Source organism: Candoia aspera, chromosome 2 (assembly GCF_035149785.1).
Source record: "Candoia aspera isolate rCanAsp1 chromosome 2, rCanAsp1.hap2, whole genome shotgun sequence".
Classification (NCBI taxonomy): Eukaryota; Metazoa; Chordata; class Lepidosauria; order Squamata; family Boidae; genus Candoia; species Candoia aspera.
In genome coordinates, this window is record NC_086154.1 from 11,558,914 (window position 1) to 11,576,845 (window position 17,932).

Consider the following 17,932-nt stretch of genomic DNA (forward strand, 5'->3'; position numbering starts at 1 on the left):
GTGCACTCAAATCCCTGATTGGTAACGGTCAGCCAGAGAGTAAAAAAAAAGATGCACAACTTTAGTAAAGGTAAAGGTTTCCCTTGACATTAACCTTCTTTTTCACTTCTTTCTTTGCCTTTATTGAAACGCAGGACTCCAATTAACTCTTTCAATGCTTACCTTGTTTTAATAAATCATATCTAAGGATTGTTGATACAATTAGCAGTTGGCTTTGCACAACACGTAACCAGGTCTTTTAAAAGCCCTTGCGGCTGCATTTGCTGAGAAAGTAACCTTGAGACCATGTTCCCTGCCTAGCCTGTTGCACACCTTCTGCCCATTCATTCATTTCTATTCATTTCTATTTATTTAATATTTTTGCAGCCATGAGACTCTTGGCAGGTTCCAGCCTCAGCAATAAAGAGACCTGGCTGTTTCCTCAGGCATTTGGGCCACAACATTAGGCAAGCTTTGTTGTTGATGTGGTTTTGTGATTGCAATGTATTATTTATGAAGACACCATGGACTATGGTTGGTAGCTGTTGGTTTTTAATCTCTGTAGGTCACGGAGTCACTGCTGTAAGATGGGCAGCCACACAAATTATTTAAATAAATAAAAAATGCTTATGGTACAAATAAAACTGCATTAACAAGAAATAATTTTTATCTATTTATTTCCTATCCCGCCTTTATTTTTATAAATAACTCAAGGCGGCGAACATACCTAGTGCACAATTTAGCTGGTTCATGGTTCAAAATACCACTCAGAAAACGGGTAAATTCAGCAATCATGCTGGGTGAACCTAGCCTATGAGAGTCTTTCTTTGAAAATAATGTTGCATAAATCCTGCAGCTGTTCTCCCATCCCACATCAACAACGCAGCTTGCCTAATCTTGTGGCCCAAACGCCTGTGGAAACAGGTCTCTTATGGCTGAGGCTGGAACCTGCCAAGAATCTCATGGTTGCAAACAAATTAGATAAATAGAAATAAATAGAAATGAAAGCCAGTCTGGTCTAAGAGTTAAGGCACTGGACTAGGGACAGGGAAACCTGAGTCCTAGTCCTGGTTTAGCATGGGAGCCAATTGGGGGACCTTGAGTTGGTCTCTTATTTATTTATATTTCGAATTTCTGTCACCGCCCATCTCCCCCAAAGGGGGACTCTCTTTCAGCTCTAGGAAGGAGGAGGAGGCCAGGGCAAACCAATTCTGAAAAATGTTGTCAAGCAAACTACAGGACCTTGTCCAATGCAGTCACCAGGAGTCAAGACTAACTCAAAAGCACACACATTTAAAAATATAAATAATTTATTTTGTCCAAGAGAAACCCTGGACTCGAATCCTTGATTTAAATCCAGCTGACAATGGGTACTTCTTCAGATCTTAAGCAACAGGGAGAATCTGGCCCTTAAAACACGTTAATGTGTACATACCTTCGGGCAGCACATCTCAAAGGTCAGCCATGATGAAGCAACGGGAGGGGGTTGCTATCAAAAGGGTCCACCTGTTCTGCTGAGAGGGTTCCCAGGGACACCTGGTGGGGCAGCTGGATGTTGTGGATTAAGGCAGCCTCCACAATTCGTGGGCCTCCTGGGTCAGAATGGAGAAAGCTGGAGTTTGGAGATGGACTAGATAGGGCATTTCCGGCCTTTTAGGGTGGTGGGAACCCTGAGAAGATGTTCTGGGTACTTTTCCCCAAATGGCTGTCAAAACAGACGCCAACCAAGAGTTTATCTGTTGTTGCAGGCTGTTCACTATCACAGCAGCTTAGCATTGCCGTTTTCTGTGCGCTACATTTCCAAATAAAACCCTGGGCTGTTTTTATGCTGCCTGGGTAAATTATATCGCCTCTGCTACTTTAACGTTCTGTACCGCTTAGTGCAGCCGGTTTTTAAAATCAGTGTTAAGTAATTTCAATTTTTCATTGTCCTTTCAATTTATAGTGTCCGTCACCTTCAACTCCCGGAGAAAAGGCAGAGTTTAAAAATTTAACAAACACTCCCCACTCTGGCCCAAATGATTAAACTGCAATCTTTTCCAGACAGAGCAGATCAAACAATCCAGGCTTCGGAGTTTATCAGGCATTTAAAGGTCTAATTACCCGGGCTAGATTTGCAGCACCAGGATGAAAATTGCAGGCGGAGCGTGATTCAGATTGAGATGGAAAAAAAAAATCTTACTCTCTGTTACTGATCCCCCCCCGCCTCCGTTTGTTACGATAATCTGGGCACCACAATCCTTCTTCACGCATTGGATAATCCGTTAAAAAAAAAATTGGCAAAGGCAACGAAGCCGTTATCCGTAATAAAAATGGCCAAAAAACAAAGCGGGATCGAAGTACGTATCGCCCATTCATTTTTTTCTTTCCGAATGCAAATACTGTACAGTGCGGGGGGGGGGAACGGGGAGAGGAGCACGTGATCAAAACAACAAAGGCAACTGTGGGCAAAGGACGGGCGCGCGAGCTTCGGTGGCGGCGCGCGAGCATGCTCGGGCCGGGAGGTGGCGCGCGCCGCCGTGCCATAATAAGAGCCGGTTCCCCTCCCGTCCCTTTCTTCTCCCCGCGCTGTTTATTCGCCCAGCCCGCCCGGCCTGTCTCCGCCGTCGAATCGCCTGGCGGAGCGCTGCGAAGGCGACTAACCGCAAGCGAGGTACGGACTTTCTTTTCTTCCCAAAGTCACTTGTGCGCGCCCCTTGCAGGAGGTCCGCGCCGCTCAAGAGTGCCTCGGGCGAAGCAGGTCCGCCGTCTCTCTTCCTGCCCCGGCGCCTGTCGCCCAGCGCACGAAGCCCCTGCGCCTTCCCCCCCGGGAGAGGGGGGCAAATCAGTCTTCCCCCCCTTTCCCGTTTTTAAAACTCAAAGGAACAAGCTGTTCAGATGCCGATCTGCAAAAAGTAGCTCGCGTTCCTAGTGGCCGATTGCAAAATCCTGGTTTGGTTTTTGGCGTTTTCCGGCTTCCCGGGGTTCGGTCCTTTCTGCTCGTTTGCATTCTGCTCCCCACGTGGATTTGGGCCAGGGGAAACAAAGCCCCCCTGAATCTCCAGCCCTTACCGGTGCGCTTTTCACCTCCCTTTCCTTCCTACCTCTGCAGCGCTTTTGGATCGTCGTCTCTGGGCAGGTGACTTGCCTACCAACCAGGAGTGGACATCATAGCCCATCAGGCCTCCACTTTTCTTCCATGACTTCCCCGCCCCCTTGGCTCTTGTTTTTTTCGGTCTCGGAAGTGCAAATTCTGTTCTGATCACTTTGATAGCAAGACCCTTAGGCTCCTCTCCGGATTGCTCCGGAATTGGCAACATCTTGTAAAATCCCAGGGTGTTCGCATTTCTGGAAGAAGCTGGTTTATATATCACACAGATGTTTGTCACTTCAGTAGATTAATCTTCGGCGTCAGTTAATCTCAATAGTGCTTGGTTTGCTATTGAAGGCTCTAATTTATAGAAATTTCCCTTTTTCCCCCCTTAAAACGTGGGCCAAATTTTCCCATTAAAAGAAGAATACCCATGGCTGACATCAAAACAGCGGTGATGGACACTGATCAGAAGTTTATAACTGAATTTAGTTTATCAAGTACACAGAACCAGGGAAGTTATTTGTATTGCTTGAAATCCTTTATTGAATTATTAGCAAGGATAAGCTTCCTCGTGGGAGGAATCTGTAAGGGGCAGAAAACCCCATAAATCTATTCCCAAATTTAAATTGCATCCCAGGAGAGGCAACTTTCAGCGAAGAGTAGGTGGAAGCAGGATTTAAACTACATCGAGGTGACGTCAGGAAACCCTGGAGCAGGGTAAGATGTTAAAAAGATGCAGATAAAGAAGGTTTTATTTACTTTTTTAAGGGAGGAAGCTGTGGATGGAATGACTGCTTGAGGGCCTTAAACAGGTGTAAACCAAATCCACGCGTCTTAAAGTTGCCGAGGTTGAGAAACACTGGCCTAGGCATTAACATTCAGTTGGTGCAACAATCATGACAAATGGAGGAATGACAGGATAAGATGAAGCTGGAAATGAAAAGGAGAATTACAGCCCTGAATCCACTTGACCTGCAAGAAGGTCATAAATAGATTAGTAGATACATATTTGTAAGGAGAGGCCAAAATTGAAGCAATAGAGTTGGGCTGATCATAAAGTAGATCAGAAACCAAGTCTCTACAGCAAGGGTTTTCTAACAAGAACTCGTCTCTTTCCAGTCCTAGGGAACAGTTCCAGAACAATCAGTATACCTAAGAGCTTCAGCAGAATGCCTAACGCCGTTCCAGTATATCCTTGCAAAAACTTTGAGGTTGGCTGGTTCTTAAATGAAAGAACAGGCTTTGCTATGTTTTTCATTGTCCCCCGTTATATATTGGTTTTGGAAGACGATGGTACAAAAATCTTGCTGAGAAAACTGCAGGGACTTCTCCAGGCTGTCTGTGAGAATCGAACACGATTCAACGGATTAAAAAGAAGTGTGTTACTAGGCCAAAACTTTAGGCAAATGGTCAGGTACCCACCTCTATATGTTGGATGTTGTTGTTTTTTTGTAAACTTCTGAGCGGGTGAAATGTTACTAAACATTCCATAGCTCCTTTGGAAACTGACCCAATTGCAGTAGAGGTTAAGGGAGTGAAGATGGAATGCTTACCGTGTAGCGACAGGGATTTCAGTCCTTGCTGAAATGTGAGTTTTCCTTCTCTTATTTTTGTTTATTTGATAGTTTGCTCTCTCTAGCACTATCCTAAATACCAGGACTACGGTATTGCTCACTCATTCTCTAAACGTGGATTTTTATGCAACCAAAGTGACATCATCCACCTACAGAAAGGAGCATCACTAGGTCTGGGGAAACCCAAGAATCGTAGGGATGGGGAAAATGGAGCAATGTGTGTCTATATGTTCTACGTATATTTAATTGATTAAAAGATTGAGCTCGATTAATATTATATGGATTTTTCCTTTTTCTCTTAAGTTTCTTTTAATAAATATATACTTTTTAGTGTATTGTCACTGCTCTGTTATTGTTACTTCTGTTTATTACATTTCACCAAAATAATTAAAAGGGGTGCAGTAGGATTGCGAAAATACTCCTGTGAGGGATGTTGATCATGATTATGATGATCATGACATATAGTTGTCCCACTCCAAGAAATTCTGGGCGGCTTGCAACATCCAAAATACAATTTAACCCCAGACCTGGGAACAGACCAGGTTTTCAAACACATGAAGCAATTGCAGGGTGGGAATCAATGGCTCTCTGAGGAGATGTTATTCCAGAAGGCAGGCACTGGGACAGGGAAGGCAAGCTTGCGGGCATGCTTGCCCTCCCCTCCCCAAGAGATGGGCATCCCGCCTCATGGTTAGCTGCTTCTGAGAAGTGATGCTTCTGTGGCCATGGTGAATCTCAACGTGAGGCCTGGTGCAAAGATTGAGTGGATGGTGCCTTTTGTCTTTCAGATGCCTGTGAATTTCAAAGAAGTTGCTATGTATTTCCCAGATGATCAAGGACCATTGCTGGATCTAGATCAAAGGCATCTCTACAAAAACCGCATGCAGGAGAATGGTAGGTGAAACTAACTAAGAAGTGGAGTTTTTCGACCTTGTCCACTTTAAGATGGGTGGACTTCAACTCCCAGAATTCCCCAGCCAGCCATGCTGGCTGGGGAATTATGGGAGTTGAAGTCCATCCATCTTAAAGTGGACAAGGTCGAAAAACACTACTTTAGAACTTCACTGGCAGATCCCTGCCTCCCGGGGGCCTCCTAGTAGAAGATAAGTTAGGGTTGGCTACCACCAGTCAAGCTGAGCGTCCTGAAACATCCTCTAGCTGGGAAGTTTGTAGCTCTCCCACCAAACACTTTTGCTTTCAGCCTAGCCCAGGCTTAAGAAAAAAATAGGAAGGTATGTTGGATCTGCCTGCCCAACTGGCAATAACAGAACTTTATTCTGTTTAAGTGAGTTCAGTAACCTTAGGAAGAGCTGTCCAGCTAACCAGCCTTGGCATGGGAAAGGTTTCAGTAAGAAGCTTCCTTTTTAAGCTAATGAAGACAGATCTCTAGTTATAAAAACAGGGTTTATTTGCAAAAGGAGAATGCAGAAGAAATAGAATGCAACAATTACCCATATAGAATTCTAAACAAAATCAATATACCAGTTACTTGCATAAGATCTTGGGTTTTAGCGTATACTGAGCAGAGATAAATTGGGCCTCCTGTTAGGATGTTGTTAGGCAGGACTGCCTACCTGCCTTCCATGCCATCCTCAGTTTTATAGAATATAAAAGATAATTGAAAGCTAGTTTTTGTGAGGAGACTGACTGCCTCTTTCCCCAATCAAGTACAGTGCTCCATCTTTCATATCAGGGGTCTAGCTGACAAATCAGAAAATGACCTGTGGCTGAACTCACCTTATTAGCTACCTTTTCGTTGAATGATAAGGGTTCTGGCTAATTTTTCCCAGTTGTATAAATGGGATTTATACAGTGGGATTTTCACCTGTTATATAAATGGGATTAGGAGGGGAGAAGCTTTTTTGCAAAACAAAAGGTGAATTCTGTCTGTTCAGGCCTTTCATGATGGACACAATTAATCAGATGCTTTAGGGAGCACTTTGTACCATACCGTAATTTGGTTTAGAGAGAGCCAGTCTGGTCTAGTGGTTAAGGCAATGGGCTAGAAACCAGGAGACTGAGAGTTCTCGTCCCGCCGTAGGCCTGAAAGCCGGCTGGGTGACCTTGGGCCAGTCCCTCTCTCTCAGCCCAAGAGCCAATCAGGCGTGGTATGAGAGTTCTAGTCCCGCCTCAGGCATAAAAGCCCGCTGGGTGACCTTGGGCCAGTCCCTCTCTCTCAGCCCAAGAGCCAATCAGGCGTGGTAGGAGAGTTCTAGTCCCGCCTCAGGCCTGAAAGCCGGCTGGGTGACCTTGGGCCAGTCCCTCTCTCTCAGCCCAGCCCACCTCACAGGGTTGTTGTGGTGGGGAAAATAGGAGGAGGAAGGAGTATTTGGTATTTCTCTGCCTTGAGTTATTTATAAAAATAATAAAGGGATAGAAAATAAATTAAATAAATAAATCAGCGGGTTGTCACCATGGGAGTGTGACTTCTCTGATAAAAGGAATCCAGTTCCAGCCTTTGCCCACATGACACCCAGAGTCATCCAAGAAGGGAGGTAAATGACTAATTGGAACACGTGTTGAAACATTGCATGTCCTTCCAACTAGTGGCAATTGCAACGTGACGGTACAATGCTTTCATAATGGTGCCATCATGGCACCATCCAGATATGCTGCAATAGCTTCTAGAATGCCATGGATTAATTTTTCCATCCTTGTATGTCATTCCATCTGTCTTTGATGTTCAGGTTATGAATGATGATCCTTATAGAACCCAAAATGACACCTGCTCTACAAAGGAAGGCCCTATTAATAGGCTCGGGATGATTGTAGAATTTATAGTTATACTGACAATATGGGATTTAAAAAAATCTAAATGAGAGATTTACACACACTCAAATAAGTAAATAAGACTGAAAATGTTCAAAATGCTAGGGAATGTTGAGGGTTAGAGGAGAGATTGAAAATAGATGGGAAAAGAAATCGAACAACTTCACGACTACAATGTTTTGTTGCACGTCCCTGTCAGTCTTTTTCACGTCTGCCTAAAATCAGAAGTGATTGTTTTCCAAACATGATTCTCACAGAGTTCAATAAATAAGATTTATTGAAGTGGATGAGGTTACAAGAATACCATCAGCTGAATAATTTCCCATATAGAACCAATATTTCCCCTGTGTGTTAGAGCAGAGAATTTTTGATTTTCTTTCTAAGAGCTTTCCTGTGAGCTGGTGGATCTCTTTGCTGATAACAGAGAAGATTGCAGCTGGCTCTTTTCATAATGGTCTCTTGAAGTTTATGCATCTGGGAACCGACTCTTACAGACCCGGTTGTTTATATCTAACAGCATTAAAATATAACTTGCATTCTGTAATCATAGACCAGAGATAAGGAAATTGTGGCTCTCCATAGGCTGAAATTCAGTTCCCAGTGAGCTACTCCTGTAGCAAGAAATCTTGGGAACCATCTTTCACAATATCTTCAGAGCCAGAGATTCCCCTCCCCAACCTGGATTCAGATGTACTAAATTTCACCATTCTGTATTTATTGTAGGTATTTATAAAGCTGCTTGGGCCTTACTCCTGGCAGGCTTTCAAAACTTCTTTTAAGTGACTTTGCGAGAAACTGAAATCCTGCACGTTATAGCTACTTGGCCCAAGAGTTATTTTCATGCCTGTTGCTTAAAAAGCAGAAGTTTAAATGTTCCTTCTTGTGGCATCTAGTGTTCCATTGGTCAGCCAAACCATATGATTGCTTGCAGTAGTGCTAACAATAGTCCTAATCCATGGTGCCCCTTTCTTGAGGGAAGTGAAAAGACACTTTGTCTAAGAGGAAAAACAAGTGCAGTGCTACAAGAGCATTGAGAAAGTTTATAAGGTCCTATAAATTGCTAAAATCTCTTATAGCAAGCCTGGATGTAGTTTATCGCTAGCCATATTCGGCATTCTGATTATCGGGGTCTCAGAACATCAGGATATTATCGTTCAGAATTGCAAATAGATAAAGAAGCACTCTGGAACCCTCACAGGGTATGATCAAGTGATCCACATAAGATGGCGATTCATCCTGTGCTGTGCCGACAAACTTGGGCTGACAAGGAAATCATAGGCTAGCAAGCTAGCCCAGGAAAACAGACCTCAACAGCAGTTGGACGGAGAAGGTCACGTGATAGGAACCCATCTCTAACAAAGCTTCCTTCTGATTCTTTATTTTATGAAATTTATATGCCGCCCATCTCCCAGCAATTCTGGGCAGTTATGCCAACACCATAGGCTTGTAAATGAGAATGCAACATTATATGGGTTGAATTGGACTGATAGAGATTTTTATTTGAGCATTGTGACCCTCCGCATGTATTAACCAGGTTGCAAATCTAATGGAATTTTAGGATGGCCCCAGGTAGATCAATCTTTTGGAATTCTATCTATGATTGAAAACTTGACTTGCCAGCCTTATTTTCAATGGAGAACTGAAAAGGGGAGAGGCTTTAGAGTATCATATAAATTTATTCTAAAGCTGGAGTGACCAGCTCTGTCCCTCCATATGCTGCTGAATGAAACTCCTAGCAGCTCCATCATGGACGATCCAGGTCGAGGGATGCTGGGAATAATACTGCAACTAAAGGGTTGCACATCATCTGCTCCTGACTTAAGCTCTTAACCAGTCTCTTATGGAACCAACAAGTCAATTTTATGTGGAACCAAAAAACAGGATGAAGGGTAGCATTGGCGATACGTATAAAAGGTGGAATAAAAACTAGAATATCCAATCTTAGAACACCAGTGTGTTTGTTTTAAGAAATGTAAACTCTGTGATAAATGCACTGGGGACCCTTGACACATCCTGAAATAGAATATTTGCAGAAATAGGTGAGCAAAAATTCACCCTCCTAAAGGATTTTCTTTTACTATCCACTGAGTTCCTGCTCATAATCCCAATACTTTTTTTTTTTAATCTAGCAGATGACGGGCAGGTGCATGAGAAGAAGGAAGATGTTCTGGGGCAAAACTCTGAGCAAAATCAGCACATTGGGGCATCCCCAGGAGCGGTGGGTGAAGTGATTTCCCTGTGCTTTGAGGAAGAAGAGCCAACAGTGAAACATCTCAACCCAGAGAGACAGCGGCAATACCATTTATCACGGAGGCAGGATAGCTCCCAGGTCCCCCAGCCTCCAGGCCCAGGGGCAGCTGGGAAGTCCAGGCGCAGATCGAAGGTCCCAAGGACCTGCAACGAATGTGGGAAGACTTTCGCTCAGGCCTCCAACCTCTTGGCCCACAAACGGATCCACACGGGTGAGAAGCCTTATAAATGTGCCCACTGTGGAAAAAGCTTCACTGAAAGGTCAAATCGTAACCGGCACCAGAGGACCCATTCAGGAGAGAAGCCCTATAAGTGTCTTGACTGCGGGAAGAGCTTCAGCTTCAGGTCAGACCTCATCCGGCATGGGATTACCCACACGGGAGAGAGGCCATACAAATGCTCAGATTGCGGAAAAAGCTTCAGCCACGCCTCGACCCTCATCCGACATGAGAACATCCACACGGGGGAGAAACCCTACTCCTGTGCGGACTGCGGGAAATGCTTTACCCAAAGCTCATCTCTTCTGGCGCACAAACGGCTGCACACAGGAGAGACGCCATTCATATGCCCCATTTGTGGAGAGAGCTTCAACTGGAAGTCGCATCTTGTGACGCACAAGCGAACGCATACAGGGGAAAGGCCGTATAAGTGCGCCAAGTGTGAGAAAAGCTTCATTGAGAAATCCAAACTGAACAGGCATCAGAGGACCCACACGGAGAAAGAACTGTATGAATGTGGGGAGTGCGGAAGAATCTTCAGCATCCGATCCAACCTGGTTAGGCATGAGACCACTCATCAGGGTGCAAAATCCTACACCTGTTTGAGCTGTGGGAAAAGTTTCAACCAGTCGTCGAAGCTGATGCGGCATGAAAGGATCCATACGGGGGAGAAGCCGTACTCCTGCTCAGACTGTGGGAAAAGTTTTAGCCAGACCTCAGAACTCCTCCGGCATGAAAGGATCCACACCGGAGAGAAGCCGTATAAATGCTCCGTCTGTGGGAAGAACTTCAATCGCAGGTCACACCTCAGTACCCACGAGGCGACCCACTTAGGAAACCAGCTGTGTGGAGGGCCAGAAAGCAGGACAGCCTATGATAGCAGCTCACTCTTCATTGCAGGGGTGAGTCCCCACCAGCAGACCCATGCGGACGGCCAGTCATACCCAGGCTCAGACAGTGAAAAAGACTACAACCACAGCTCCATTTTCATTGCAGGCCTGAACCCCAACAGGCCCACACACGTAGGTGGCCGGCTATATGAATGGCCCAACAATGAGACAAGCTACAGCCATTGTTCACTCCTAATCACTGGAGTAAATCCACAAGAAAGCATCCAGGCAGAGGAACCACTGTTTCAGTGTCTGGACCGGGAGACCAGCTGCAGTCGTAGCCCGTTGTTTAAATGCAGCATGAATACACATCCGGTGGTCCTTTCAGGAGGCCGACCATTTGCCTGCCTGGACAGCGAGAAAACTTACAGCAACCCCTTGCTTCTCCAGAAGGAGGAGAAACTGTTTAAGTGTCCCGAATGTGGAAAGAGCTTCAACTGGCAGTCTCATTTCATCCGGCACAAAAGAATTCACACAGGAGAAAAGCCGTATTGTTGCACGGACTGTGGGAAGAGTTTCAACCGCAGGTCGCACCTTGTTCGACACGGGAGGACCCACGCCGGGCTGATGCTCTACTCTCAGACTGATGAAGAGTCCTCTGTTCAGGACCTCGTTTTCTTAAACCCAAGTGAATCCATGCAGGAGAGGACTTTGATTAACACCCAGGCTGTGGAAGCTTCCTTTATGGCTCGCACGATGCTACAGCCTGGAAACCTCACAATCCAGCCTGCCGAAACCACTCAGGAATAAATCTTTTGAATGTTCAGTACAGGATGAAGTAGTAAAAAAGCCATCCCAGGGAGAAACTGTGTATCGGGCAACTGAGTAGCACATCTGTTTTCACTAGGCCCAAATACATGTGCAAGGGAACAGTGGCCTTAGTTCTTGCGAAAAATAGATGTGGTAAAACTGTTCCTAGCAGAAGAGGCCACGTGGATGTTCTTCCATAAAAAACCCCAAATGTCCATGCTTATTGAAAAGTAGCATGTCAAGGAGAAATATTCTAAGATTGCATTCTCCTTGAGGTGCTTCTTGTATACCAGTGTTTCTCGACCTTGGCAACTTTAAGAAGTGTGGACTTCAACTCCCAGAATTCCCCAGCCAGCATGTTGAAGTCCACACTTCTTAAAGTTGCCAAGGTCGAGAAACATTGTGCTATGCACTTAGGGATTTTTTGCATGGATGCACATTCCCCACCTTCCAACACTGAAGGGGTGTTGTCTGAGAACAATTTTCCTACTTCATCTGTTACTTTTATCAGCCAGCCTTCTATTCATGTTCACAAGAAGGCTGTTAAAGTTTTCAATCGAAAGCCAAGCCTTGTGGAAGAATTCATGCCAAGAATGCCTTCTCTTTTCTGGCCTTTGCAAATCCTTCCAGTAGAGCTGAGATGGGGAAGCCCTACCCCTCCAGTTGTTGGATTTGCACTACCATTAGCCTCAGCCAGTGTAGATCAAGGATGATGGGGATTGTGGTCCGGCAGGGTCTGGAAGGGCACAGGTGCTCGGTGTCAGCTGTTAGTGAGATGGCTGGACTACTCAAGGCAACATGGGGCGGGGGGTGGGGAGAGTTGAGTTGAATAGCCCTCAGTATTAGAAAACTCCTTCCATTAAAGAAAAAAAAAAACCTTCCTTTCTGTTTTGAGATGCAAGTTTTACATAGGCTAGGAACAACTTTTCCTGCATTCTGTGAGCTAGATCTTAAAGCCATTTCCACATGTCCATGTAGGTAGCAAAGTTCTACAGGAAATTGCATGAATCAGTAAATTTAGATGGTAACGTGTTAGAACGACAGTAGCTGCCCAGCGGGTATATGCCGCAGTAGGAAAACATGGGATCTCTTCCTGCAGGAAAACCTTTTTATACCAGACAGCATTCCTGCGCGTAAAAATTATCCACTGCATTCCTGCACGTAAAAAAAGGGTTGATTTCAACATATTCCCTCACTGGAGAAAGAACACTAATTCCATCTCCTCTCTGCATCCCCTAGAATTGCTCCAGAAACAATTTGGAGCAGGTCAGAAGGGAAAGGAAAAATGGCTGAAAATCATATTCTTTTTCTCAGTCACCTGCTGCAGGAAGAAATCGGTTGGATTCAGCCCATATCTAATGTCCACTAGCTTTAATATCTGCAGACAGACAGTATCCCTTCTAAGTGATATCCACAGGTTTGTCGAACCAGTCTTGTCATTCTTATGTCTGCAAATGTCTTTATATCAGACACATTCCTGGATGGGGTGTTCAGTTAAACCGGTGGTAGATTTTCCAGCAGTTGATGTAGGATGTCGGGTTTTGGTAGCAGCTAGAGATTGTTCAGAACAGGAATTCTGGAGAGGATAAACAAGTGACATTAATGGGTGAGCATGGAAAATGGAAAGCAAGAACTCTGTTTCTGGAGGGAGATGAGAGAAAATTGGGACTGGGTTTGGAAGAGGAAGAGTTAAACCACCTTTGTGATCAATAGTTTGCAATGGCTACTCTTCTTGAGTTAAAATAAAGATGGAGCATTTAGTAAGTGAATTCTCCCCAGCCCCAAATCTTTTTTTCCTATGTCCATATTACAGCTCTTCAAAGATACCAGGATGCGTGTTGTATTTGTTTCTTTCCTTCTACCACATCTTTTGGTATTTAACTTTCCTCCCTAATCCTCTCTCAGATTTAACTCAAAGGATGTCATCTCCCAAGATATCAAGAGCAGTTTAGGCACATCCAATGTTGTGTAGTTTTTGTGGGCCGGTCTGTAATAGAAGACATTAAAATTTAATTGTGTGGTTTTCCCCCATTCCTTGTTGACGATCTTATTAAACTTCTTGTAGACCGATTCCACTAAGACCTGGTTCTGTGTATTATTCCTATAATCCTAAACTGTGCTGCCTGTGGGTGATGGGAGTTGTACTCCTGCAAAATCAAAGGGGAATCCCTTTTGGAGTTTGCAGTATACTTTGCATAGATTGGCTAGATTCATATAATGAACTAAGGTATAGTTTGTTGAACCATGGTGTACAGAGTGAACCACCATTGGCTGGCTCACTCCATAACTGCCCATTAAGCTATAAACCAGGGTTTCTCAACCAGGGTTCTGTGAAACCCCAGGGTTCCATGAGAGGTCACTAGGGGTTCCCTGGGAGATCAGATTTATTTAAAAGAATATTTCAAATCTGGGCAACTTCACATTAAAGAGGTAAGTTTCATTATTTTCAGTTTAAGAACACGGTTAATGCATCTATACAGGTCTGCACATGAAACGAATATAATAATTTTGTAACTTCTGGCCTATATTTAAGCTTGAATGTGCAGGGGTTCCCTGAGGCCTGAAAAATATTTCAAAGGCTCCTCCAGGGTCAAAAGTTTGAGAAAGGCTGATGTAAACTATAGCTTACCAATCACAGTGGATGAATTCACAGCACATGCTAAGCCACAACCAAACCCTATTACGTCCTAGCAAGATCTTAGAAATCTTTACAATAGCACTGAAAAGAAGGATTACTCAATCTATAAACAGTTTCCCTTCCGACTCTTTCTCAAAATTCACTTAGTCCACTTCGGCTTCATACAGCTCTTGAGCCTTTTAAGTTATTTCAGTCGTGATTGTTTTTGTGAGTGTAATTTCTACAGTTGTAACCTCCGTGAGACAGCTCTGAAACTTCAGATGAGGCCTTAGTTCAATTCCAGAAACTCCTTACCTGTTTTACACTGAGAGTGCTCTGTAAAATCTGTTTTCCTTCAACGTTTCCCTCTCAGCAGCATGAGGAAGCATCACTACCCTCTTAGTCATACACCACCATTTAACCTAAGACTTCCAGCATCATGGTTGAGAAGAAATCTGGACCTGGATTTTCCTGATGCAAAATCCACACCCTAAGCACTGCACCTCACTGACCCTGTTACCCTTGAAATGTGGGCAAAAAAAAAAAAATGTAAGAAGAGCTACTGCTACTCCATTATTTCAGTTTTCAGGTTCACAGCATGTTCTGCAGTTCAGCTTTTTTTTAAAAAAGCATTCAATGAACGCTCACAATTAACAGTGACTTGTGAATGAGTAATTTTCTTAGTTGCTGCTAAGGAACCTAATAAAGGGAATATAAGTCAAGGCAACCTGTAGATGGGTCTTCTGACACTCTGGGTGAGGGTGGATTTGCACACCACAATGAACCACCAAGTGCAGTTTCTCTGTGTTTCTTAACTTGATAAACGCAAAAGAGTTCCTTTCGATAGATGGGCAGCTATAAACAAATGTTTAGTAAATTGAAAAAAATAAATAAATTGCATCTAAGCAAAGTACAAGAGCCAGTTTGGTGTAGCGGTGAAGGCATCAGGCTAGAAACTGGGAGAGCGAGTTCTAGTTCTGCCTTGGGCACGAAGCCAGTTGGGTGACCAGGGCAAACCACTTCCAAAAACCTTGCCAAGAAAACTGCAGGGACCAGTCCAGGCAGTCACCGGGAGTCAAGGCTGACTTGAAGGTATGAAAGAAAAAAAGAAAAGCAAGCAAGCAAAGTGCAAGTGCTGTTGTTCCTCCACAATCTCAGTCTTGTAAATTGGGGTTAGTGGGGAGAGACTGGCCCAGAGTTCCCCAGGGAGCAGGAGGAGCAATTCTCAAACATCAATATTACTACTTTTAACTAATTTAATACTTAGCTCTCAAATTGTAACATGCACATTTACTCCCAGTGAATACTTTGCACAGATCGGAATGGCCGACGTCCCCATTCCCTCGCTTACCAGTGGAGAGCCTTAAAACAAATGCGAGCAAAACAAACCCACTCTCAGACACACCTTCGCACGCTCTTACTTATTTCTGATGCACACCTGAAGCGCAAAGTAGCGCAGGTATCACTTCTTCCTCCTCTTTTCCCTGCCATGACGTCCCAACTGAACGTAGAGAGAGGGATGGGTCCAGAGTGCCCAGAAAGCTTCCATGGCTGCAGGGGGACAGGGGTGGGGAGACCCAGCTTCAACGCCTCTGGTCAGCTGCAGAAGCTCTTGTGGGGGTGGCAGGGGGTGCTCTCAGCCCCAGAGCCAGCGTGGGGCGATGGTGAAGGTGCTGGGCTAGGCGTGGGGCGACCCAGGCTCTGAAGCTTTCTGGGCACTCTGGACCCATCCCTCTCTCTACGTTCAGTCGGGATGTCATGGCAGGAAAATAGGAGGAAGAAGTGTTAACCGGCACTACTTTGCGCTTCAAGTGTGCATCAAAAATAAATAAGGGCGTGTGAAGGTGTGTCTGAGAGTGGGTTTGTTTTGCTCGCATTTGTTTTAAAGATCTCAACTGATATGCGAGGGAACAGGGATAACTGGGAGTAAAGATACATGGTGGAATTTGACAGCTAAGTATTAAATTAATAAAATAAAGACCTTGAATGAAAGTTCTCAGGCGACTGCTTGCACAGGGATACAGCATGTACAGGGTCTGCTGGTTGGAGGTGGCCATGTTTGTAGTCGCCCCACAAGCCCTTTTCTATAGGAGAGCTTGGCTGTTGTTAACGTAAAAGTCGTCCCACCCTCTCGGAATTTGAGAAAAGTGCAGTTTACCAGGATGCAGCTAGGAGGCGCTCTGTGGTCAGGCCCCCTGCCCTTTGCATCTTCTGCTCTGATAGCCCAGGTTCCCTGCGGGGCTGTGACTTTGTCCACTGGCCTGGACTGTTCACCCTTGAAGGAATCTTTTGTTATTGGATTATGGAGATCTGTTTGGCTGTTCACCTGAATGGGCTCTGCTAAACTCTGTGAAGGAGCGACCTTTTGTCTTACAAGGTCTCTGATTAAGTCTGAAGGGAATCTTTTGTCTAAACAGTTGGGGTTTCCTTTTGCATTTTAATCTCTGGCTTCCCCTTTTGCACTGAACCCATTCTACCTTGTAACTTTTAACCTTTTACCTTGCTCAAGGGGAAGGCAACATTGCAGGGAGACAGCGTTCTGAGGGGAGACAACATTGCGGGCAGGGAGAGATCTTAATTTCTTCCAACACCAGAAAACCGGATTGCCTAACTCAACCTTGGCTGCTCATTGGTGCTGCCATATTACTGCTGTGTTGAATGCTGTGCAGTGCATTGGAACAAAATGCTTACCTGGGTTAAGTTAACAATGCCTTTTTAATTCGCCTAATGTTTGAGTGGTTACTGAGGCCTTAACCCTGCAAAATCCTTGAGAAAAAACTTCTGTTTAAGTGAACTGATATCTCAAGCTTTAAGATGTTGCCATGAGCAATTATTTTGACAGAATTTATTCATTTTTTTCTACTTAATACTTTTATCAGTCAGGATCCTCTAATCAATACTGGATCGACAGATGCCTTTTCTGGCTCCTATAATCAATAATGGCTGTTATAGGAAGTTTATATTTCTGTTTGCTACATTTTTGCCACTGTAGCTTTAAGAAGAAAAGCCTCTTCTCATTGTTATTCAAGGCCATCTTGGAGTTTAGAAAAAGGACAGGCCCACCTCTGTATTTTCCTTCTTCTTGTTCCAGGAACCTTGAATTTCCCTCGCTGTTTTTCCCATGGTTATTTCAATGCTTCCACAGCATTACTGGATTTTCCCTTCCCACTGGAGATTAGGTCTTTCAGAATCAGTGTATCTAGGCCTGTCTCTGATTACTGTTAATAACTTTATCTCCTGATCACTAAAGCACATCAGGTTGTTCCCGCTGTCATTGCTTCTATGATTTCCTTTTCTTTGTCCTGTTATCTTTAGAGTTTACCTGCGTACAAGAAACATATAAAAATCTGTACCAAAATACCGTGGTGCATCAAAGTGAAGGGAGAAAGATCTCCCAATTCCAGAATTTGAAATAAAAAGTAATTGCCTTTTGCCCTGAATGCAAATGCTGCTAATTTCCTTAACAGAAAGAATTTACCCTTCCTTTTATAAATGTCCTCCTTTCATACAGATGCTTCCTTAAGGTTTCTGGGGCACAAAAGCTATTGCACAAAGTTGGCATTAGATTAATCTCACTTCCCTGTATCATATCCTTGTCTCTGCTGGATACTTTCTGACCACATGAAGGAAGTTTTCCTACTTTTGTTTGTCAAATGTTACGTTCTGTTTGCTCAGTAGAAAGGTGCTGTTCGTACATTTAAGGCTTTTCATGAGAATGAAGCCAAGGTCTGTGGTCCAGCCAATAAGCAATGCACCTGTTCAAGAGGGTTACTGATAACAGTGAACAACGACATAATGATTTATTATCAAAA

At 44.2% G+C, this 17,932-nt stretch overlaps 1 protein-coding gene across 1 annotated transcript; it reads left to right on the forward strand.

The window, feature by feature from the left end:
- The first annotated feature begins 2,512 nt into the window (after positions 1-2,512).
- Positions 2,513-13,582, forward strand: LOC134492078 (zinc finger protein 436-like). The gene is made up of 3 exons (XM_063296212.1): positions 2,513-2,632; positions 5,415-5,520; positions 9,525-13,582. Exons 2-3 carry the CDS (start codon positions 5,415-5,417, stop codon positions 11,501-11,503), a joined length of 2,085 nt encoding a protein of 694 aa, XP_063152282.1. The 5' UTR covers positions 2,513-2,632; the 3' UTR covers positions 11,504-13,582.
- The last annotated feature ends 4,350 nt before the right edge of the window (positions 13,583-17,932 follow it).

Excerpts from the sequence above, each read along its gene's own strand:
- LOC134492078 (XM_063296212.1), top strand. The coding sequence starts at position 5,415 with ATGCCTGTGAATTTCAAAGAAGTTGCTATGTATTTCCCAGATGATCAA. Across the intron at positions 5,521-9,524 it reads AAACCGCATGCAGGAGAATG|CAGATGACGGGCAGGTGCAT; the intron begins GTAGGTGAAACT and ends TTTTTAATCTAG.